Source organism: Canis lupus, chromosome 3 (genome assembly GCF_048164855.1).
Source record: "Canis lupus baileyi chromosome 3, mCanLup2.hap1, whole genome shotgun sequence".
NCBI classification, from domain to species: domain Eukaryota; kingdom Metazoa; phylum Chordata; class Mammalia; order Carnivora; family Canidae; genus Canis; species Canis lupus.
In genome coordinates, this window is record NC_132840.1 from 28,876,663 (window position 1) to 28,899,703 (window position 23,041).

At 59.0% G+C, this 23,041-nt stretch overlaps 1 protein-coding gene and 1 long non-coding RNA gene across 7 annotated transcripts in view; one reads left to right on the forward strand and one right to left on the reverse strand.

Moving 5' to 3' along the window:
* Positions 1-258: 258 nt before the first annotated feature.
* Positions 259-23,041, forward strand: part of CHD5 (chromodomain helicase DNA binding protein 5) — a 61,311-nt gene continuing 38,528 nt past the window's right edge. The window contains exons 1-8 of the mRNA XM_072819929.1: positions 259-417; positions 9,763-9,890; positions 15,324-15,503; positions 18,005-18,123; positions 18,779-19,017; positions 20,648-20,772; positions 22,108-22,231; positions 22,759-22,925. Of these exons, the coding sequence (XP_072676030.1) occupies positions 339-417; positions 9,763-9,890; positions 15,324-15,503; positions 18,005-18,123; positions 18,779-19,017; positions 20,648-20,772; positions 22,108-22,231; positions 22,759-22,925 (1,161 nt within the window). The 5' untranslated portion in view covers positions 259-338. The remainder of the gene's footprint in view (positions 418-9,762; positions 9,891-15,323; positions 15,504-18,004; positions 18,124-18,778; positions 19,018-20,647; positions 20,773-22,107; positions 22,232-22,758; positions 22,926-23,041) is intronic.
* LOC140630192 (uncharacterized) lies at positions 11,991-23,022 on the reverse strand. 6 transcript variants are annotated; one of them, XR_012027991.1, is made up of 7 exons: positions 22,673-23,022; positions 15,304-15,359; positions 14,643-14,752; positions 14,345-14,474; positions 13,610-13,692; positions 12,953-13,125; positions 11,991-12,280 (listed from the first exon to the last, which is right to left on the reverse strand). It is a non-coding gene; the product is annotated as an uncharacterized lncRNA (long non-coding RNA). The 6 variants fall into 6 exon arrangements; XR_012027993.1 differs by lacking the exon at positions 12,953-13,125 and adding an exon at positions 17,357-17,433 and having other exon boundaries at positions 22,673-23,017; XR_012027989.1 differs by lacking the exon at positions 12,953-13,125 and having other exon boundaries at positions 15,082-15,359; positions 22,673-23,012.

Sequence of the window (23,041 nt, forward strand, 5' to 3'; positions counted from 1 at the left end):
AACAGACTGGACGTCACAATCCGGGCATGTGTGCCGCCCCCCGCCTGCCGCCGTGCCGCCGGCGCTGCCGCCGCCACCTCGGCCGGCTGCGGGACTCGGGCTGCGGGGCGCGGTGGGCGGAGCGGCCGGCGTTGCGGGGAGCGGGCGAGGGCGGCCGAGAGGAAGGGGTCGAGACGGAGGGGTGGAGGTCCGGGGGGGTGGGGGGGCAGGCGGCCGCCATCTTCTCACCGAGGCCGCCTCGCCCGCCGCGCGCGCCCGTCCGGCCGCGCACGGGTTAAGGCTGGCACCGCGCCCGGCGGGAGGGGGGGCGCCCACCTCCCCTCCCCCCCGCGCCGGGCATGCGGGGCCCGCTGGGCACCGAGGAGGAGCTGCCGCGGCTGTTCGCGGACGAGATGGAGAACGAGGACGAGATGTCAGGTGAGCGGGGCGCCGGCTGCGCCCGGGGCCGGGGCCGGGGCCGGGGGCCGGGGGCGCGGGGGGCGCGGGGCCCGGCGGCGCGCAGGAGGGGGGCCCGGGCCGCGGGGCTGCGCTCCCGCCCTGTCGGCGCCGGCGGCCAAGGGCGCGGGGCCGGGCGAGCGCCGGGGCGGGGTGCGGTCGGGGCCCGCGGGACGCGGCGGGGTCGGGCGCGGGCGGAGGCGCGCGGGGGGCTGCGCCGGGAGCCCCGGGCGGGGAGGGGGCGCGGCGCCGCCGGCTCAGCCCCGCGTGCCCTTGAAAGGGGCGGGAATCGCGCTCGGCTCCCGGCGCCGCGCCCCCCGCGGCCCCCGCGGCCCCCGCGCCCCCCGCGCCCCTGGCCTCGCGGGGGCAGGCGGGACCGGCCCCCGCCCGCCTGGGCCGGGGCAGCGCTGGGTGGGGCCGGAGGTGCGGGCGGACCCCGCGAACGCCCTGGCGGGGGGCGGCCTCCCCTCCCCGGGGCCGCCGGGGCTGCGGGCCGGGGCGCGCGGGCTGGGACCCGGGCTCCACTCACCGGCCGCGGGGCGCTGGCCCCGCCGCTCCCAAACACTTTCCCGGGGCCGCCGGCGCCTCCAGCCCGCGGTCGGCCGGGCAGTGGCGCTCCCAGCGCATCCAGCTTTGGCCACGGGCCTGACGCCGGGGGCCGCCGCCCCAGCCCTTGCCGTCCCTCTCGGAATTGAGCATAAGCAGGGCTTGTGCGGCGGGGGTAGCCCTGTAGGATCATTCTCTAGTTAACTGCTCACCATTTGTTCGGGACGGTTTTCCTCCTGGCCCTGCAGGGCAGGGCCTCACCTCACCCTGTCAACCAGCCTCTCTCCCTCCCTCCCTCCCTCCTTCTTGGGGACTCTTCTCCTCTTCCCGGCACCAAGTCAAGGGCCCCTTCTGGGCTCCTGAGAGACTCGTGGGAAGTTCGGGGGCCCTCCCGAGCCCAGGAGTGTGCTGTCTGGCCCCAAAAGTGCCTTGGAGGGAGGGCGAGTGGGACCTTCTGCAAATTGGCACCCCCAGCCCCTGTGTGCAGGGGGTTGAGGGGCCGAGGACCCAGCAGGCCGCAGTTCCCCAGGCTGCTCTGAGTCTTCCTGGAGAGGGGATTCCCCCCAGATGGCCCCGCCCACTGCGCCCCCCCCCCCTTGTTCGCTTGCTTTAACGCTGTGACTAGGGCCCCTCCCGGAGCTGGCCCCACTGCCTTTCAGACAGTCTGGCCAAGTTTGCAAAGATCCTGCTCTAGTTAGGGGAGTGGGGGTGAGATGGCCCCTTGTGGGAGGGGGTGCTTGGACAATAGTTGACTGTTAAGTCTCTGGGTGCAAGGAATTAGGCCTATTTCTTGGGAGAGAACAGAGAGGCCCATTAGCTGCACTGAAACCCATGGCTGTTTCCTACCTAGGAGGCTGACTCCCCCCTAAGCTGTTCTCTGACTTCCTCAGGCATTCGAGGTGGTGCTTGGGGCGTGGCCCCTTTGTGGCACTGATGGGGCAGTGGACAGCTGAACATGCATTAGCAGGCTTATTTCCGGGACTTCACTGAACCCCAGATGGGGTCCCCTGTCCCCTTTCCTCGCATGCCCTGGCTTTTGGTGGTTATGGTGGGATTCAGAGCATGGAGAGGGTTGATGGGCACCTGCCTCACTCTCTTTGGGTGAGAGAGGTCAGATCGCCTGCTCACTACCTAATCTCCCTGTCCCTTCATCCCTCCCATGCCCATTGCTCCAGGGCAAGGTAGGGAGGAGGGGTAAGGTTGTCACCAGGGAAGCAACCCCAAAGCCCTGCAGAGAAGAGGTCCTGCTCCAGCCCCTCTGGCCTGGGGATTGCAGCCCCATCCTTCTGCAGGGGTCTTCCAAGCTCCCTCTCCACATGCCTGGCCCAAGGCTCTGTCCCCTGCTTCGGGTTCACTTCATCGCCTTCTCTAACTAGACCTCACTGACCACCCTCCACTCAGGAGCCAGGGTCACCTTTGAAAACACAAATCAGGCCCAGACTCACCTGACGGATGGATCGATGAGCTCCTATTCTATTCCACCTTCATCCACCCCACCCTGCCTTGTTCCCAAACTACAGCCACCCTGGCCTCCTTGATGCTTCTGGAAACCCCCAAACTCCAGACTCCATCCTGCCCTTGAGCACTGGCTGTGACCTCTGTCTGACCCACTCTTTTCTCTGCTCCTGGCTGCCTCCTTGCTGTCAAGTAGGTCCCAGCCCATATATCTCCACAAGGAGGCCCTCCATGAACTCCTGGCCCAAGTGTGGCCTCAGCCCTCAGGGCCATTATAATACTTTATTTTCTTGGCAGCACTTCCTACCACCAGTGTGCTTCTGTGTCTGGGCTCACCCCTTGAGTGTGACCCCTTTGATCTTCAGCTGTGCCTGGCACCAGGCACCATGGATGCTTGAGAGGTGGTCGTGGTCTCGGGGTCTGAAGGCAGTAAGTCCCTGGCTCACCCCTGGCCTCCGGACATGGTGACAGCTTCAGCCCAGACACTGTGTGTCTCTCGAAGTGCTGGCCAGCTGACCCCCGAGCCCTCCATTACAGCTGCTGTGCGGGCCTGGGCCTGAGCTCAGGGCTGTCACCCACTTGGACCTGGGGTCAGCTGGCTCTGAGACACCGCAGCGTGTGAGGAGGGAGGAGCCAGTGTGTCAGGAGCGGTCATACTAATTTTTGAGTCTGCAGCAGTTGGACTTGTTTTTGTCAAATCTTTCTCTCCATTGTGCCCCATCTTCCCCTCCCCCTGGGCTGTGTTCTTGTTTTCCACACAGGACTCAGCCGGGCCAGCGCTCTGGCACTGTGGCAGGTAGGTGAGGCTGCTGGGAGGTGGAGGTGTGGTGGCCGCCTGCCGCTCAGGCTCTGGCTCGGGCTCAGGCTTGGGCTCGGGTTTCGGGGCCTGGCAGCTGCCAGACTCTCCAAGGAGTGCTGAGGGCTGGTCGAAGTGAGGACTCCGGGCTCAGATGGGTCCTGGCCCTGCTGCTTGTTAGCTGCCCGACTCCGGGCAAGCTCCCCAGCCCCTCTGCCTCAGTGTCCCCACTTGTGGAATGGGGATATGGCACTAGCTACCTCACAGAGGGTTATTGTGAGGACTGGTGAGACAGTGCATGTGGAACATTTAGGTCACAGTACCCAGCACATAATAGGTCCCCAATAAACTGTGACTGCTATTAGTACTGTCCAAGGGAGCAGTTGACCTTCCTTCCTCAAGGAAATGCTTCTGAGACTTGCACCCTCATGTAGTAAGCTGGGGGTGTGGAAGCCTGGGCTTGAGGAGAGAGGGAGAGAAAGAGTCCCCCCGCCTTTTCCTTCAAGTTCCCAGCCTGGTTGACCCCAGTCCCAGGGTGGGTTTTCCAGTGCTGGTGTGCCTAGCCTCTCTTCTGGCTGGGCAGTGTGACCACTCTGCCCCAGAGTCACTTGACTGGCCCATAACCACCACCACCCCATGCCCACAGGACTGGCCCCAGTCATGTGAACATTTTAGGCTTCCTGCAGCCCAGGGGCCAGGAGGCAGTGATAGCCATGATTCCCAAGGTTCATGCCTTTTTTTTTTTTTTTTTTTTTAAGATTTTATTTATTCATGAGAGACACAGAGAGAGAGCCAGAGACACAGGCAGAGGGAGAAGCAGGCTCCATGCAGGGAGCCTGACATGGGACTTGATCCCACGTCTCCAGGATCATACCCTGGGTTGAAGGCAGTGCTAAACCACTGAGCCACCTGGGCATCTCGGTTCATGCTTTCTTAACTCACTTCAACCCCACAGGGAAGTGTGGTTTTGGGGGGTCCAGGGAGCCTGTACTGTTTGCTGGGAAGAGGGAGGTGAAGTGACCAGCATGCTGTGCCCAGTGCCTTGGCCTGTGGGATATTCACATCATTCCAAATTGATCTATCATTTACCAGTTCATTCAGTCACTAAGCCTCCTATTAATCTACCCACCCACCCTCCCATCAAATATCTCTTCAACCAACCAACCAACCAACCAACCAACCAACCCCAACCAACCCCAACTAACCATACACGTATCACTCCCCATCCATCCATCCTACCCACAACATCCATCTATCCATCCATCCATCTATTCATTTTACCCACTCTCCATCCCTCATTTATCTTTCATCCATCCATCCCACCCACATCATCCATCTATCCATCCACCCACCCAGCCTACCCACTCTCCATCCCTCATCCATCCATCCGTGTCCCCAGCATAGATCTATCAAGTATCTTCTCTGAACCAGGTATGGAACACAGCATGTGATATCTAATTTTCTGGGGCTTTTGCAGGTAAAACTTTTGAGACTTTCTGCCTTTTCTTTGGCTCTGTCTTTATTTCTCTCTCCCTGTCTCTTTTTCTCACTCTGCCCCCATGTCTGTTCCTCTGTCTGTTTCCGTTTGCCTTCCCTGAGTGCTTGCCTCTGCTTCTCTCTCTGGCTGTCCCTCACTTTCTCTCTTTTTGTCTGTTTCTCTCCGGCCATCAGGTATGGCTGCCTATCCCCTCCCTCCTTGATTCTCTTTCCTCCTCCCCGCCAGTGCTCTGGGTTTGCATGGGATCCTGTCCCTGCTTGCCCCCGTCCCTCTCCTCATCCTCACTCTCTCCCTGGCCCCAGGCCCTTGGGGTAAAACCTTACCTCTTCCCCTCGCCTGCCTGCCCAGAGTGCTCAGAATTGACGCTTTCTTTGATGAGACGCCAATGAGGTGATGTCTGGATTTTGTTAAATGTCGTAAATAAATTACCAATCCTCTCTTGGGCAGGAGTACTGACCACCTATTATCAGCAGAGGGCCTATGGTGTAGGGGTCTTCCAAGGACTGATGCGAACCTTCGTTTTGGCACCCCCCTCTCCCAGGGTAGCCCTAGAGTGGCCTTGGGAATCCCTGGCTCAGCAGTGCTCAGACTGGAGACCCCCACCCTCTGTCACCCCTCTTGGGGCCCTGGGCTCCATCTGCTATCACCGAGCATTTACTGTGCGCCTCACAGCTTCTAATTCTCCATCACCCTGTGAAAAAGGCACCGCTAGGCTCTTTAAGGATGAAGAAGAAATGGTCTCAGCTGGGAAGGGCTGGGGGCCACCTGCCAGGAAGGGGTGGTGATTTGACCTCTGTATTCCCCTGTCCCTCCCTCCCTCCTGGCCACCAGGTGATCTTGTCCTCGGCTTGGGTGGTGGGTTGGAGGTAGAGAACAGAAGGAGCTTCCACTCCAAGCCCCAGAGAGAATGGTGGATGTTGAGCCAGGTCCCCATCACTGGCAGATTTGGCCGCTTCTCTGGACCCTGGCAGTGGAGTTCTTGTCCCTCCACTTGGCTTGGGCCCCCAAATCCTTCAACCACCCTCAAATCAGAGGTCCTGACTTCCTCCACATCACATGCTTTCCTTTTGCTCTGATCACCTTGCATCTGCAAAACTCCCTGGGGGGCTGCATTCTTGCCCAGAGGAGGGGGCTGGGCTGAGCAGAACCTGCTCTGGGGGTGAGCGTGGGGTGGACTAGCCCTGACCCCCTGAGGGACCCCTGTGGGACTTTCCAGAACCTTCCAGACCAAGGGCTGGCCCGGGGTGAGGCCCGAGCTCAGCCACAGGCAGTGCTATCAAAATGCCTGCTAAGTAAATATGGGGAAAGTCTGAATTCTGGGGGGAGTTCCGGTGCCTGGGGAAGGGTGGGGGTGAGGACCACGCATGGTGGTGGGAACTGCCTGTCTGGGTTCCACCCTGACTCTACCAGCTGTTGGTTGTGAAGCTCCATGGCTAAGTCATGAGACTGCTGAGCCTCAGTTTCCTTCTCTGCAATTGGGGGTAATAGTACCATCTCTCAAGGTTCCTGTTTGGAGTAAATGCATTAATACAAATTAACATACACTACCTGCTCCAGCTGCGGTGCAGGTGGCACGTAGGTACTGGGACTGTTATAACATGTTACCCTGAGAAGGGCCCACCCAGCTCACCTGGGCTGCAGCTTTAAATGGCTCAGTGAGGCCAGCCCCAGGTCCCCTAGGGCGGAGCCCAAGCCTATGCAGGAGCTGGGGAGAGGGCTGTGGGGAATGCAGGAAAAAACAGCAGAGATATCTCTCTTTGCCCCTCTGTCACCCTGTCTCTGTGTCTCTGAAGCAGCTTCCCCCGCACCCCCCCTCACCCCCCCCCCCCCCCCTCGCCTGCTCCCGACCTGGAAGCTTAGGAGGTAGCAGAGATAACAAGGCTAATGGGTCCTAATTATAGCCCAAGTTGGATCGATGGAGCTTCGGGGCCCTGGAGGGGCAGGGCTGGTGTGGGAGGGCAGTGCGGGGGCAGGCAGGGGGCTGTGGGAGCAGCCAGGAGGGGTGGGGAGCTGGCGGGGCATGGAGTCCCTGGGGTGGTCTTTCCTGGGGCCCTCACCCAGGGTGAGTGGGATCCCCCCTTACCACTAACTGTGCCTTGAGGGGGGCCCGGGGCTGGGGGCTTGGGGAGCAGCCAAGGGGCACCAGGCAGGGTTGCTTAGCTATGACTTTCGAGGTCTGGTTTTAGAAAACTCAGAGGCTGTTACAGGAGATGTAGGAGGGGGAGATGGGGCCAGGGTGGAGATGGTGTAGGGAATCATGAGGTGTTGGGAAGGAGTGTCACAGGGCTCAGTCCTGGGATGTCCTCAGGGCTACCAGAATCTGTTCAGGAACCAGAAGGGTCTGTCAGAGATGGGGAGTGGACGGGGTGGGGTCCCTATCCTAGTGTGCCAGCTCTGGAAACTTCCTGGAGGAGGGATTTAATCAGGCAGATGGCCCTGGGCCACGAGGTCTTCTGGGAATGGAGGAGGGGCTCTGTCTCTGGGCAGAGGGTCTGGGATCTTATCCTCTGAGGATCGTTCTGGGCGTGGATTAGGGCTACCCTGTGGGGCACCCCCTGGCCCCGTACCCTCCGCCCCAGGCAGATATCCTCCTGCAGCCACCTGTTCATCCCCTCTGTGTTCTGATGGCCAGTTGGTCAGTCAGTGACCTTGTGCTCAGCTGGCCTTCCCAATTTGGGGGACTGCCCTGCCAAGGGAACGGGTGACTTGGGGGAGGTGGCAGGAGGGAGATGGCCCCTCCCGATTGCATCAGCCCGAGCTTCTTACATAACTGGTGCTGGGCATTGCTGGGGTACAGGGGTGGCTCTGCCCAGGCAGTCTCCCTGTGGCTCTAGGGGAGGTAGGGGCAGGTGTGGGGGTGAGCAGGTGTGGACAGACAGCTCTGTCACTACCTCCAGACCCCAGGATGACTCTGGGGGGGTCTCTGTGCACATATTCAACTGGTTCAAAAAATCCATGCCCCTCTGGTGCCAGGGCCAAGAGGGACAGGATGGGACAGGGTCAACTTGTGCAGCTCTACCTCAGCCTGGCTCCGCTCAAGACCTGGCCCACATTAAACTCCGCTTTGGGCTGACCCGCCACTGCTTGGCCCTGTGTGCTATAGCCCTGGCCAAGCCCTGGCAGCTGTGTCCCCCTGTGCCAGCCAGGACCATGAAGTTGGCCCTCCGGGGACAGCCAGCACTCTGGCCACCTTCTCTGCAGCAGCTCCCAGTCCTGCAGGGAGTCTCTCTCCATACCTATGTTTGCCCAGGAGGATGGGGAGTGCTCTGGGGCTCCAGTGTGCCCTGCTGCCTTCCTCCATGGACTCCTGGTGGGGGAGGGCTCTATAATACGGTGACCCGGACCTGCTAGAGGGGGGCCTCAGGACTGAGGGGTGCCCAGACAGTGGTGCAACCTGCACCTGCCCCTGGTAGGGACCAGCCCTGTAAGGCACTAGGGTAGGAGGCCTTGCACTTGGCCACTGGAGTCACCAGCGCCCTCTAGCTGCACCCAGAGGGTGGCGATGGGAGCCATAGGACCTGGGGGACTCTAGGGGACAGGGGTCCAAGGCGGGGGGTGGGGGGGCCCTGTTTGGAGGACAGGTGTGTCCATGTATGTCAGGGGATGTCTGCACTGTGATGTGCAGCTCACATGATCATTGACCACGATATGTGGTGGTAGGCTTCCTGGGGAGGGTGATGGGAGCTTTGTTTCTTTTAACTTGATTCAGTGGGGACACTGCGCCCTTCCCCAGTGAAAGTCTCCTGGGCACCCTCCTCAGGGGCACAGGGTGGCACACCCAATCAGGCTGAGATTCCCTGTTGTGTGTCCCCTCAACCCCTGTGGGGGTGGATCCCCAGTTGGTTCTTCTCTGCTCCCCTGGGTGCAGGGGCATGGGGTAGGACAGCCTGACTGTGGGTGCTCAGGGCCCATGGCTGGCATGGAGCGCTGATCTCTGATGGGCCCCTTTTGTGGACCTGGGAGGTTTGGTGGCTTTCTTCTGGATGGATCTCTGCTCTGGAGGACCCTCCCCACTCTCCCCTTCTTCCTCATCTAACACCACCCCCACCCCCAGGAACTTAGGGCTGGCTGCCCTTTCTCATTTCTGATTTCCTGAGTGGGAGCTAGGCCCCAGGGCCACATGTCAAGCCCCCTCCTTTTTGGAGGGGGGAGTAACATGAAGCTTGAAGCCAGCTGCATACTCACACCTGTCCCGCTCCCCTCTTGGCCTTTTAAATTCATGGAGGAGGGAGGGGAGCTCGGAAATCGTGGCTGCTTTTGGAAAACCCACGTGTGGCGGATGCAGCATCTCTCTGAATTTCACATCTTCCAGGGTGCCCAGCCGGAATGGGTTTGGCATCCTGCATGTGTGACTGGGGGTGCGTGTACTGTGTGGGTGTGTGTGCGGGTTTGGGCGGGAGAGGCAATGTGGTCTCTGATCCTCATTAAGGGGGAACCTGGCATCCTCTTCCTTGATCTCCCTCCAAAGCCCTCAAGGACCTTGCTTGTGGCTCTAGGTGGTCCTGGGGTGATGTGACCCGTGCATCCCCATTAGCCTTGCATTCACAGGCCATTTCCCAGCCACACCATGGGCAGAGGGCAGAAATAGGCCCTGACCCCTCCCTGGAGCCACCCAGAGATGGCTTCATGACTCTGTGGGGCTGCGTCCATCCTGGGGGAGTCATGCCAATGAGGATTCTTAATTAGCTGCTCATTTTTGCTCAGAACATTGTTGCTGAGCTCTATCTTGTCAGGGTGGGTGGTTATTGTCCATTTTACAGTGAAGAGAGGAAAGGTCTAGAGAAGTGGGGACTTGTGACACAGCCCGCCTGATATGGGACTCTACTCATTGGGTCTGGTCTGGTGGCTCTGAGGGCTTGGTAGGAGGCTGGGGCAGGCAGAGGCACTGTCCGCTGGGAAGGGGTGGCGACCGAGGTGGCAGGTGGATGCCTGTGGAGCTGGCTGACCCTCTGGGCCCTGCCTCTGCCTTTGTGTCTCTGGGGGCTCCCCGAGGGGAGCGCAGAGTAATCCCCTCCCACTCTGACTCCTCCAGAAGAAGAAGATGGTGGCCTTGGAGGCTTTGATGACTATTTCCCTGAGGAGCCTGTGGGCCTTCCCAAGAAGAAGAAATCCAAGAAGCTCAAGGAGAACAGGTCCAAAGGGAAGCGGAAGAAGAAAGAGGTGCGTGGGGTGCCCTGCTGGGGTCGGGCCAGCTGGCGGGTGGGTCCGGGCTCCAAGGGGTCTCGGCTACTCTGTCGAGGCCTGTGGAGAAAGATCTCAGCTGGGTTTGAGTGCGAGATGCCAAAAGCAGCGTGTCCTTTGTGGGTTGGATCTGAAATGCCCTGACCTCTTAAGCAGGATGCTCCAAGGTCATTTATCTTTATGCCACAGAACGTAGATCGTTTGGGACTGACAGGATCCTGGGATGCAGGGACAGACCTCCTGGTTGAGGCATTGACATGTCCCCAACCCCCAAGACCTGAGGCTCTGTGGATGTTGTGGGCAGAGAAGGGGTGGTGCTCGTGCCATGCCGAGGGCAGGAGCTTTGCCCCCGCCCCCCCTTCTGGCTCCTCCTCAGCATTTTCTCTCTGGCAGCTGTTTTCACAGGCACTGGACCTGGACAGGAGGCCCAGTGCTCTCTCTGGTCTTTGGTCTCAGGCCTTCAGGCTGGGTCTGTCCAGTTCCCAAATGCAGATGAAGGACCACCAGGGGTGCCCCAGGCAGGGCTGAATTTTCTCTCTCCTTCCTGGCCACAGAGTGCAGCAGGACTCCCCCACCCTGCTCTGGCCAGGAAGACAGGCTAGAGGTGGGCAGTGTCTGCACTGTTGAGGCTGGGGCAGAGGGCACGTATTCAGCAGCTGGGAAGGCCACTGGTGTCCAAACCTGGGGGTGCTGGTGCTTACCTCTCCCCTACCCTTTGCTGGGCTCACTCAGGTCTCACCCCTCCCTTCTTCCCCTGGACCTACCTATATCTGTGTTTTTCTGGGCCCTGTGTCTCTGTGTCTCCCTCTGCTGTTCTGGCCAGAACTTGGCCTCTGCCTCACTCACCTCTTGTTCCCTCACTCTCTTCCCTCCTCCTCCCCATTTCTCCTCCCCATTTCTCCTCCCCATTTCTCCTCCCCATCCAGCCTGGTTTCCAAACCCCCAGTCATAGCCCTCTCCTCACTTGCTCACCATCTCTTCTTCCTTCTGCTTTTCACTAGGGGTGGAGGGCCGTGTGGATGGGAGGCCTGCAGATGACGGGTGGGTGCTGCCTGGCAGGCCCCCAAGGTGACCCCGAGGTCATGGCCACCCCCTCCCCTGTACTCCTGAGAGCTTGGCTTGGCCAGCTGTCAAATCTTAGAAATCTTAGAGGATCTGGAGCAGGCTATAGCCAGAGAGCAGCATCTTGGCCCCACATGCCCCCCACCCAGCCACCTGGGTCCCCAGGACATGGGGAGGGGGATTTCACCCTGTGCTCGCTTCAGCTCTGACTAGGTGGCCCCAAGATTAGGCGGTACCCAAGATTAGGTGGTGGGTGGAGGCAGAAGAGGGGCCTCAGGTTTTTTTTCTTTTGGCAGGGGTGGGAGTTGAGGCTGGGTAGGGGGGTGGGGGGGGGAGGGGGGATAGGCCACAAGTCGTGGATCGTGATTTACATAAAACAACCGGGCTGCAGCCAGAACCTGAGCATATGTAGATGAAGCTCCTTGTCAGGCCCAGCGCAGGAGGGAGAAATGATTTCAACCTGTACTGCAGCGGTTACCATAGCAACCAATTATTCAGTGCTAAATTATAACTGTTTATAACACTCGTGAATGGGAAGGCTCATATTTCATTCTTTCTTTTTCCCTCTCAATCTTGAAGGACCCCAAATTGAGAATGACCAACTCTCTGAATCCTCCCTTTTGAGTGTAAATGCCGCCTTTATCGAGAGATGTGGTGTGTGTTGAGCGCTGGGTGCAGAAGGAAGGGAGAGGCGGGAGATGGAGGCCTGGATAAAAGGCATCCAGGCATCTGCAGAGCTGGAGAGGAGGAAGGGCGGGTGGGGACTGCCCACTGGGGGACCCCGTGGCCTGCACAGGTGGCATGGTGTGGCCTCAGTGGGCCGGGGGTCAGGGCAGAGAGCCCTCCCGTTCACCCCCAGCTCCCCACACATGCAGTCTGGGTGTGGTGTTTCAGCAGATGGATTCTGCTGGGGATTCGGAGTCTACTAAGACTCCTGCCACCAGGCGCCTCCTCCCCTGTAGTCATGCCTGGGGCTACGGTAACCCAAAGGACATCATCGTAGCCCAAAGGACAGCATCAAGGTCAAAGCCCCGTTTCGTGTTCACAGCCTCTGGTGTGGCTTGGGGCTGAGGTTGCTTTAGGGCTTTATTAGGACATTACCGCTCCATGCCTGTGTCTCCTCCCTTGAACAAGACTTGGCTCAAAACCCCTTCTGTAAGTTCCAAGATACTGGTCTACCCCTGCTTCTTAGCCATTCTTTCCTTCTTGCCTCTGGCTGGTGCCACATCCCTCAGGTCCTGCTCCTGGGTCACTCCTCTTCGTGTTGTTTTCAGAACCACTTGCTGCCCTTCCTCTTGCCCCTTTTTCTGCAAGGAAAGATTTGGGGGGAAGAAAAAACGAGGCCCAGATCTTGAAGGGTCCAAACAGCTGGATGCAGAGATAATGCTGTGGATACAGACTTATGCCAGTGGGAAACCAGTCTCCAAAGACCTGTCCTGCACCTCCTTCCTCAGCCAGCACCACACCCCACCCTGAGCAGTCAGGAGGGCTTGGATGAGATCGGGGTGCAGGCGGGGGCATGCCCAGGCAGTGTGAACTTCCATTTGGTGAGTGGAGAAGGCACTGCCTGGGAAGGATCAAGGGATAGGTGGTGAGTTGGGAGAACTGGGGAATCAGAGTTTTCTTTCCTACAAGGCTTTCTCTGGTGCAGGGAGAAGTCTCTCCTTTCCCTAAAACAAGCTGCCACCACTGCCATCACCCAGGGGGCCACTGAGGCACTGAGGACTGGCAGATGTGCCCTGCCATAGCTCTAACTCGTTCCACCTCCCCTGCTCTGCCACTTAACCCTGGAGTGGACCAGGGCCAGCCCTTTGGCAGTGCTCAGCTTGGGGCCTTTCGCCAGAAGGCGACAAGCTGTGTGTCGTCTGTGGAGACACACAGACATTGAAATCTGCTTGTGGTGCCTTCGCCCCTTCCTCCTTCCCTCCCTCCAGCTCCCTCTGGGCCCTGCATTTGGAACTGTGCTGGCTGCTCCTCACCTCTCCTGCACTTGGAGTGTGGCAATGCCTTCTTCCCATCAGATGGCCAGGTCAACCCTCCCTCAGGCGTTTGCCACAACAGCCTTTTCTGCTGGCATCAGGTTGCCCAGCTGCCCTGTAAGTGTCGCCCAGCTGTGGGCACTCACTCTGTACTTGGCTTAGCCTGGTTCTGACTGGCAGAAAGGAGAAGGGTGAAACTAGTGATGTCCTTGTCTGTCATCTGGCCCACATCTTTGCCTTCCAGGAAGAGTTGGGGTCATGGGTGGTTGGGTCTCTCCCATTTCAAAATGTTTGCGGCCTCCTCTCACACCATCTCCTTTGTGCCTCTTGCCACCCTTTGTCAAATCCTCATTTCACAGATGAGGAGGCTGAGGTCAGACCCTAGTGACTTGCCTAGTTCCAGGCTAGCAAAGGACAGAGCTCCGAGGCATTCTGTGTCTTGTAGACTCCCCAGGGAGCCCCAGGACCCACGGTCGGGCCACTCGACTCTTAGCTGAGTGGATATCAGGCATGGGTCTTCCTGCCTCATTCCCGGTCTGAAGTGTGGTGTCCACCCCAGGGCAGCTACAGGGCCAGCCCATGCCCCTCCCTCCGGCCGCCCCACAGCCTCTGTCCGAGGTGCTGAAATTCTTGGCAGCCTCCTTCTCCCATCCTTACCTTTGCTGGGGTGAGGCCTGGGTAGTGCCTGTCTCTCAGGTCTCTTGAAGGGTGGTCTCTTGAAACTGGCCGAACTTTACACCCTCGGGGTAAATAGATGTCCCTGTCTGACCCCTGCCTCCCTAGAGGACTGTGGCAGAGCTGGGAGCTGTGTCCCCATGGCTCTGCATTGGCATTGCATTGCCCTGCCTTGGGAGCAGGAGTGCTCGATAGGCTGTCCTGCCCCATGTAGGTTCTGGCAGCAGCCAGGACCGTCTTCACCCCTGGGGCCCCTGCACAGAGAGTCAGTATTCCGGGAAACACCCAGTTCCGGAAAAGCGCAGAGGCTCTGCTGTCTGCCAACCTCCGGCCAGCGCACTGACTCAGCGGCTTAATGAGCATAAAAGGTTTGGGAGCAGAGAGCCCAGTGGGAGACAGTTGGGAAGTGCAGGGAGCCTGTGGGGGAGTCCTTTTCCAGCTGCATCTCCGGAAGAGCCTCCCTCCTGGGGAAAGACTCTCAGCTCTTTACAGTGTGCCTGGAAGGGGCAGAGATCTGCTGGGGCCCTCCCAGGAGCCTCCAGACAGACCTGCTGCCCTCTTCCCTTCTCTTGTGGGCTCTTCTCCTTCTCCTCCCCCATCCTGCCCCGTCCCCACCTCCTCTTCAGCCTTCCGCCGCACCCCCCCCCCCCAGTGGTGTCTTGAGCTCATTTTCCACCTCTCCAGTTCTCTATCTTTTCCATGACTCTCTTTGCTCACCTTGAAAACAGTAAACAACCAGCTCGAAAATGCCAAGCCCCATGCTGGTAACTGGAGCCTCAGTGCCCAGCCTCTCCCGCAGACCCCAGCCAGGAGGGGGTTGGCAAGGGCTTTGACAGTTCACTTGCATCTGGAAAGGCGGAGAGTAAACAAACAGCCTCCTCGGAGGGACAGTGCCTTTCTGGTGGGGATGCTCTGGCTGTGAACGCCCTTATCTCCATATAAATGGGCCATTTGCTGCCTGTACAGACGGGAAAACTAAATCAAGGAAGCCAAGCTTAAGAGCTGCCTAAATTACCTTGTCTCCTCTGGAGAGGAAGCGGCCGGGGTGGGGGTGGTAGAGAAGGTGGGCTCGTGCCATCACAGCTTCTGGAGAGTCCACAGACAGATGGAACTGGGACGTGTGCTCTACATTAATTACAGGTTTCGTTTGACACATGCAGCTCCATTGGGTGCACACGTACACAGAGGTTGGCTGCTGGCTCACACCCCCGGCTCTTCACCCACCCATTTCCCCAGGATTTTTCCCGTGCCCTTTTGGTTTTGGCTCTGGACATTGGGTTCGGCGTGAATTCCTGGGTCCCAGTCCTCTCCGGCAACACTTGTTAAAATCCTAAAGTCCCTAGAAATCTGATTCTGATTGAAGCAGAGCCTGAGCCTCACCCTGCGGCAGTCCGGGCAGGCAGCACTGAACTTGCCCAGGGGGGAAGTCTGACTTCACCAGGGCCTTGTCTCACCTCACACTCCACCAGGTGCTATGGCCCTGGCACTGAGGACAGGACCCTTGTCCATTGCTGCCTTGGGGCAGCCCCTGTAGCTGGGCTTGTGTTGAGCTGTGAGCAGCAGGACACTGAACTAGCCGAGTGGGAAGCATGGGCCGAGTGACAGTGTCAGGGGCTGCTGAGGAGAGTCCTGCTGCCCAGGACTCTGGGTTTTCTTTGGGCCTCTGTTGCCCTTACCATCTTCCTCTCTCTTCTAGGGGAGCAATGATGAGCTGTCGGAAAATGAAGATGATCTGGAAGAGAAGTCAGAGAGTGAAGGCAGTGACTACTCCCCCAATAAAAAGAAGAAAAAAAAGCTCAAGGACAAGAAGGAGAAGAAAGCCAAGCGGAAAAGGAAGGATGATGACGAGGATGATAATGATGATGGGTGTCTAAAGGTAACCTCTGAAGCCTGGCTGGCCAGGGGGCCTGGGCTCCAGCAGGACAGCCCTGCCTAGATGGGCTGAGGCTTCAGGTCGGTTCTCTGCCTTCTGAGCCCCTGTGAGCAAAGGGCTGGAGCGCCCTCCCCACGGGTGTGTGTGTGTGGTGGTGGGGTTGGGGGCAGGTGGGCCTGTGGGTGTGAGTGTGTGGGGATGTGCGTGGAGGTTGGACACAAGTGTTGAAGAAAACTGTGCACCAAGTCCTGGAGATGCTTTTGAAATAACGGTGGGTGACATTTTGGGTTTGGGAGGGAAGTGAATGGCCTCTCATGGACGCTGATGCATTTTCTGCTCTTCTACTGAAGCGCACAACTCTTTCTGAGGAGAGTGGTGGTCTGGCTCAAGTTTTGTATCAGGAGCCTTTCCCTTGGAGCACTTTGGGAAAATAAACCAGCCAATGGAGCCTCTGCCAGCAAGAAGCGGCCAGCCAGTTCTGCTTATGGTAGAAGGGGAACTTGGTTACTCAGCATGTATCTTGAATTTCTGGCCATGTGGGCATCCAAGAGGGTGTCCCAGTGAGCACGAGTCAGGGCAGCTATGGATTGGCCTGTGGCTCTCCCTGAGGGGGATGTGGCTTCTCTGTGAGTGTGCAGGATGATGTGAATCCCTCAAGTCTCAGAAGCCAGTTCAGGGCTCCTCCGGGAGGGGCTGGGCCGGGCCCTGGGCCCAGCTCTTGGGCTGTGGCAGATGTCAGCATGTCCTCGACAGAGCACTCTGCTTCCTTTGTTCCTTGGGCATGGTACACAAGCTCAGTTTGGGCTAGCCTTGGATTTAGAGATAAGGGCTCTGTGAATATCAGTACTGCCTGGTGAGGCAGGAATGGTGGCTGTCAGTGGCTGGAGTTAGGAAGCACCCTGCTGTCCCAAAACCCAGAGGGGTTTCATTAGCCAGCAGTTGTGTTGTGAGTCATCTGTGACCGATAAGAGCTGAGGCCTGACAGCTTGTAGGATGAACTTGTGGGCAGGATCCAGGGTTCTCCTGTGGCAGTGTCACCTGCTCATGCTGCTCTGCTTCCTGCTGGGAGCAAGGTCTCAGGTGCCTCCAGGAATGGCTGTGTGTCATGGGGGCTGGGGGCCATGGGAGGGTGTCCCACACGGGCACACCCCTGAACTGTCATAGAGAACAGGATGCTGGGAAGCAGGTTCCAAGCCTCGCTGCTTCGCTGGGCAGGCAGATCTGGTTCTCAGGTCCTGGGATGGAGGGAGGCTGAGTGTATCTCCCACGTGGCCTCCTGTTGTGGAGCGGACAGCGCAGCTCTGAGGGGCTTAGGTAGTGATGGGGTCTGTTGAATGGGTGCCCCAGGAGTGCAGAGGCCAGGGGGCTTCCAGCTTGGGGTGTTCTTTGGGCCTGTTTCTTCACATCCCTCAACACTGCCTCTGGAGGGTCAGCTCCGGGCTGGGGCCAGGCACCCTTGTGCCTGAGAGTGGGCTTCTTGTCCACCCACGGCCCTGTCCGGCAGCTGGGAAAGCAGGCCCGAGGTCCCTACGGGGACAACCCCCCGCCGTCCCCCACCGGCCCTGGACTCATTCGCACCTGGGCCAGTTACCGCTCTGGGGTGTGGCCTGTGCCTGTTGGCTGAGTGGGTCAGGGGGTGGGGCTGCTCTGAACCCTGCGAGATGGGGCGGGGGGGGGCGGGGGGCTGCTCCCAGCACGTGTGCTGACCTGTTGGGGAAAGAGGGGGTAGGCGCTGTCACCCTGGTCTACAGCTGGGGAAATTGGCTTGGAGAGGTGAAGCAGCTTGCCCACTTCTCAGCCGTGTCCGTCTGGCTCCAGAGCCCAAGCTCATGGCCAGCACCCCCATCCGGACTCACCTAGCCTGGCTGTCTGGAGAGCTCACTGTGTGCCCTTTTGGGGAGGTCCCTCACCTCCTTGGGCCATGGTGCCCCATCTGGAAAATGAAGCAATAGCCAAGGAACCCTTTCACATGTCTGCCTTCAGCTGGGCTCTTGTCCCATGCCCCTACCCTGGCTGGGGCCTGCCTTCCTGGCCCTGGAAGCAGGAGAGCAGTCTGTCATTTCATGGGGTCCACGTGTGACCTACTGGGGGACATCCAGAGGCAGCCTCATTTCTCCCTAGCAGGGCTAAAGGGCTACCTGAGGCATGTTAGCTACTTAGGGGCAGCTGCCCTTTAGACTAGCCCTATAGGCTGCTGTTCTGTCCTGGTGCTCCAATTCCCAGAACATATTCCTTCCAGAGAGAGTTCTGTTACTTTTTCTGCCCTGGTGTGCACATAGCCACACCCTAAAGCCCCCCACATGAAACCCCAGGCTTGGCCCTGCACCCCGTCATGAGTCAGTGCCTGAGCTGTGTCCCCCCCAATCAAGGGGCAGGTGGGTTGGAAGGCAGAGGGTGGGTAGGAACTGCACACAGTCTTCCCACCCGTTCTGAGACCTCCTGGGTGGGGGCACAGGTTAGAAGGACCCTGCTCTGACCCCCCCCTCTGGCCTGGGTGTCCCTAGGAGCCCAAGTCCTCAGGGCAGCTCATGGCCGAGTGGGGCCTGGATGACGTGGAGTACCTGTTCTCCGAGGCTGACTACCATACGCTGACCAACTACAAGGCCTTCAGCCAGTTCCTCAGGTGGGCCGCACCGCCAGCCACTGTGGCCAGGCATCCATGGGAACCGCAGGTTGGGGGACAGAGCCCTGGGCTCTTGGGGTGCAGGGGGACCATCAGGCTGACACCAACCCTGGGCAGAGCTGGCAGGAAGGGCAGGAGCCCTTTCATTTTAATAGATGTCCCTGCTTTCTCTTGTTGGCCCTGAGGCCCAGGGTGGTGGTCCTGGTCAATCCTCAGGGCCTTAAGCTCTCGTGGCCTCTTTTAGTTCTGTCTTGTGGCATCAGAGCTTCCATCTGCTTCCCTTTGGGGGCTGGCGTGAAGCAGAGGAGATGGTATGCTTGGAGCTTTGGGACTTGTGCACCTGGCCCCTTTGGCTGGAAGAAATGGGGTCGGACACCCAGTGGCCCATGGCAGGCCTCTCCCTCTGGTCCCTCAGGGGGTACAGGGTCTGGAATCCCAATAAGATCGCCAACTGCATAAACAGGGAATCAGGAGTGTTTCGGGGTAGACTGGACTCTCAAGCTGTATCTTCTCCCCTGCACCCTGTCTTGCTTTCTGCCTGGTTTTCCCAGCCTAGGGGCTTCTTACCCTAAGTGTGGGAGAGGAGGGGGTGCCTAGGTCATTGCATTGGGGGGGTGTCTCATGCCCTCCACAGCAATGCCTTCACCCCACACAGGCCGCTCATCGCCAAGAAGAACCCAAAGATCCCCATGTCCAAAATGATGACTGTTCTGGGTGCCAAGTGGCGGGAGTTCAGTGCCAACAACCCTTTCAAGGGGAGCTCAGCAGCAGCAGCTGCAGCGGCAGTGGCTGCGGCTGTGGAGACAGTCACCATCGCCCCTCCGCTGGCCGTCAGCCCTCAGCAGCCACCCCAGCCTGTACCCATCCGCAAGGCCAAGACCAAGGAGGGCAAGGGTAAGGCTGTGGGTGGGTGGGCACCCCGCCCTGCTGGCAGAGTCCCACCCTAGACCCTCTAGCCTCGGGCAACTGGGACAGCTGAAGTAGCCTTGACCAGAGACCCAGGGCCTTGGCTGACCTTGGACCCACTCGCCGTTTCTCAGCTATCTTGTGGCATGGTAGCTTCCATCTGCTTCCCTTTTGGGGCTGGGGTGAAGCAGAGGAGATGGTGCACTCAGAGCATTGGGACTTGTGCACCTGGACCCCTCCGACTTGGCCTGGAGGGAGAGGGAGACTCCCCATGTTCCTGGAAGTCTGGGGATTCTTGAGCTTGAGAAGGTGTCCCAGGGTTAGCCTGTTGACACCTCTTATCTGAATGCCTAGCCCCTGGGGTCATGGATGGATATGAGTGTGGTCATGGTCAAGGCTGGCTTCCCTGGGAAGCCCGGAAGGAGGTCCAGAAACAAAATCAGACTCAGTGGTGGATATCTGCTGTCTGGGGGAAGAACAGGGACAGCAGAGGCTCTCTATGATTTCAAGTTCCCAGGGGAGGGGCCTTCCCTCACTGGAGGATTTCTGGTCCCATCGGGGTTGAGACTGGCATCAGGCCCAGGGCTCTCCAACATGGGGTTGCTGGTGGCTCAGCCCTTCTGGGGCTCTGACTGGATTTTGATGGGGGGCCGAGGGGGCTCTAGGAACCCATTGTTTCAGCCCCAAGGAGCTTTGGTTTCTAGAATAATGGGCCCCTTTTTCCAGGTCTCTGCAAGGGCCCGGAGGGCAGAGTGACATGGAGTTGAGTCTGCTCCTCTTCTCCTTCATCACTGTCCTCCATCCTGGGCCTCTCCAGCCTGCCTTGCTTTCTCATTTCCTCTTGGGCTCCAGCCACCGAGCTATTGATTCCGAGCTGCCCATTCAGAGCTTGAAAAATTGAAATAGATTTTCCATGGCGCCACGGAGGTTACAGCTGGGTTCCTAGCCCCATCTGTGTGTGATACGGCTGGAGAAGGCCCCGGAGCAAGGCCACCTGCCTCCAGAGCCCCACCTTCCCTGCTCAGCCCAGTGGGAGAGGCTGCCGAGGGGTCATTACTACCCAGGTGGCTAATTTTCCTGTGGCCGGCTCCATAAAAACAGCCTCAACCCTGCTGGCCACCCAGGAGCTCGTGTTTGCTGTGGGTGATTGGCACAGGTGGGACAGTGTTGAGTGGTGTCAGTGTTGCCTGGGCACGGGGATAACCTGGCGACCAGGGAAAGGGCTTCTTGCCCTGGGCCCAGGTATGGACCACAGGGGGTAAGTGTACTCTTGGTAGCCCTGCTGGCCACAGGGGCCCATGGCTTCTTTCTGGGGAGAGGGGACAGGATGGGGCTGTTCCCAAGATGGCTGGCATTCCTGCCATTCATGGAACAGGGGCAGTGGTGGCCAGAGCAGAGATTGAGCAGGGCTTGTGTTCTGGATCCCCCTTACTTGCTATGTCACTTTTATGCAAGGACTTCATGGCTCTGAGCCTCAGCCTTCTCACTTGGAGAGGGGTGGCAGCAGAAGGACCCTTCTCTTATGGAGTCCTGGGGATGGGTTGTGGGGGCTGACTGTAATCATGGCACTGGGTGAGCAAGCCATGGCAGGTGCAGATTATCCACTGTCACTTTTCAGGGCCAGGAGTGAGAAAGAAGATCAAAGGTTCCAAGGATGCAAAGAAAAAGGGAAAGGGGAGAAAGGTTGCAGGGCTCAAGTTCCGCTTTGGAGGGATCAGCAACAAGAGGAAGAAAGGCTCCTCGGTGAGTGTGTGTGTGTGTGTATGTGTGTGTGAAAGAGAGAGAGAGAGAAAGAGAGAAGGAGGGCTGGAATGTATGTGTGGATTTGTGGGCATGTGAGTGTGTAAATGTGTGTAATGTGTGAGTGTGTAAATATATGAATGTGTGATAGGGTATGCTGGGATGTGTGAGTGTGAGAGACAGCGAGACCACAGGTACTTGGCTGTGTGTGTGGCTGTGTAAGCAACCTTCGATACATTCTGCATGTGTGTGAGTGTGCTTGTGCACATGTGTGCAAGGTGAAGGCACGGTGATTGGAATGCAGGGCTGTTAGTCCACTGTCCTGAACCAGGACTCTGGAGGGGAGCTCCCTGTCTACCCTGCTGGGCTAGGGGCTCAATTCTGCCTCTGCTCCATCTGGGTAGCAGGTAGGAGAGTCACCTGGCCCTTGAGAGTTCTGATGAGGCCTGCATGCCCAGGTCTGCTGGGAGGCTGGACCCCAGGAAGGTGGCATGTAGGCAGGAACTGGGTGGGCTGGGGCTCTGACCCTCCCTTGCCCCCACGGCCAGCTCTGGCACCAGGTTCAGACTAACCCTAAGTCCCCATCTGAGCCTTTGGGCCTCCCTTCTCTATGGGGGGGGGGGGCATACATGCCCTACCCCCACCCCCACAGGGCACCTGTTTCCCACACCTTGCCCTACCTCTGTAGAGGGGCAGAGTTGGAAACCATTTCTTGGTAGAGGCAAATGACAGGACTTGAGTTTAGCTGCTTTAGAGGGAAGTACAGAGTAGCAGGTAGGACAGCCTGGAGCTGGTGGTGCAGCTCAGCTCAGCAAATATTTGTTGAGCACATTTCCATGTGCTAAAACTCTCTGCTCAGCCATGGTGGGCCCTCCTCCAGAGATGTTCACAGTCTGGAGGGTGTTTAGGAGATACACTGGGAGGGAGCTAATGATAGGCAGATGGGACAGACCAGACCTGGCACACAGGCTGTGCAACAGGTCCAGTTAAGGAGAGAGCTGGGAAGACTCCTTGGAGGAGGTATCCTTAGGGCTTTCCTTTGAGGGATGAGTAGGAGTTTGGCAGGGTGGAGAGCAGACCCAGGGGAGAGGTATGGAAAATGTGAGTTGTGTCTGAGGGCTGGAGGGAAGGGCTTGGGGAAGGTGGTAGGACAGCAGGCTGGACTGGTGGGTGGGGCTTCAGGATTTCTAGCCAGAGACTAACCACAGAGAACACTGTGCCTCTGGAGCCCTGACCATGCCCCACCCTACTCCAACCTGTGTCCAGGCCGGTGAGGCCCTTGGGGATGGGCCCCCAGGGCAGGCTCTAGGCTCACCAGGCCCTCCCCTACCCCTGCAGAGCGAGGAAGATGAGCGGGAGGAGTCGGACTTGGACAGTGCCAGCATCCACAGCTCCTCTGTGCGCTCTGAGGGCTCCACTGCCCTGGGGAAGAAGAGCAAGAGGCGGCGCAAGAAGAAGAGGAGTAGGACTTTCAGGGGAGGGGGTTCCATGGCTGTCCTGGTGGAGGGGGTTTGCAGAGCCCCACCCTGGGTTAGCAGGGGGGGACATCCTCATGCCTCAGCCTTTCCTGGCCTTGGCCAGGCAGTTCACCTGTGTTTCCTCACCCCATCGGTCACTGTGGTCAGAAGGGTCTTGTCCCAGTGCGGTTAGATCAGACACTTTTGGTGTAGGCCCCCTGGGGCATTTGCACTAGCAAAGGGGTCACTGGAGAAGGAAGTGCTTCTTAACCTCCTGCACCATTCACCCTCTATTCCTTATCCTCTCCCTCTTCTTCCCTCCCTCCCTTTTATCCATCTTCTACCCCTCTCTCCCACCCCTCTATTCCCTCAGCCTTTCCTCAGGCATTTGTTCACCCCACCTGTCCATCCACCATCCATTCATCCAACGTCTATTAAACACCTACCATGTGTGGGTCCAGCTGGGGGTGGAGATTGGTTGGGCACTGGGAGTGGGGACCAGGCCCTCCACTACCACTCTGCCCCTTCCCAGTTGACGATGGTGATGGCTACGAGACCGACCACCAGGACTACTGTGAGGTGTGCCAGCAGGGTGGGGAGATCATCCTGTGTGACACCTGCCCGCGGGCCTACCACCTCGTCTGCCTTGACCCAGAGCTGGAGAAGGCTCCCGAGGGCAAGTGGAGCTGTCCCCACTGCGTAAGTCACCGGCAGAGGTCCTGGGGCCTGGCCCCCATCGCGCAGTCCGCGGGGAGGTGCGGGATGGGAAGAGGGGCGCGCGGGAGGGAGGGAGCGAGTTGCACCGTGCAGGGGGG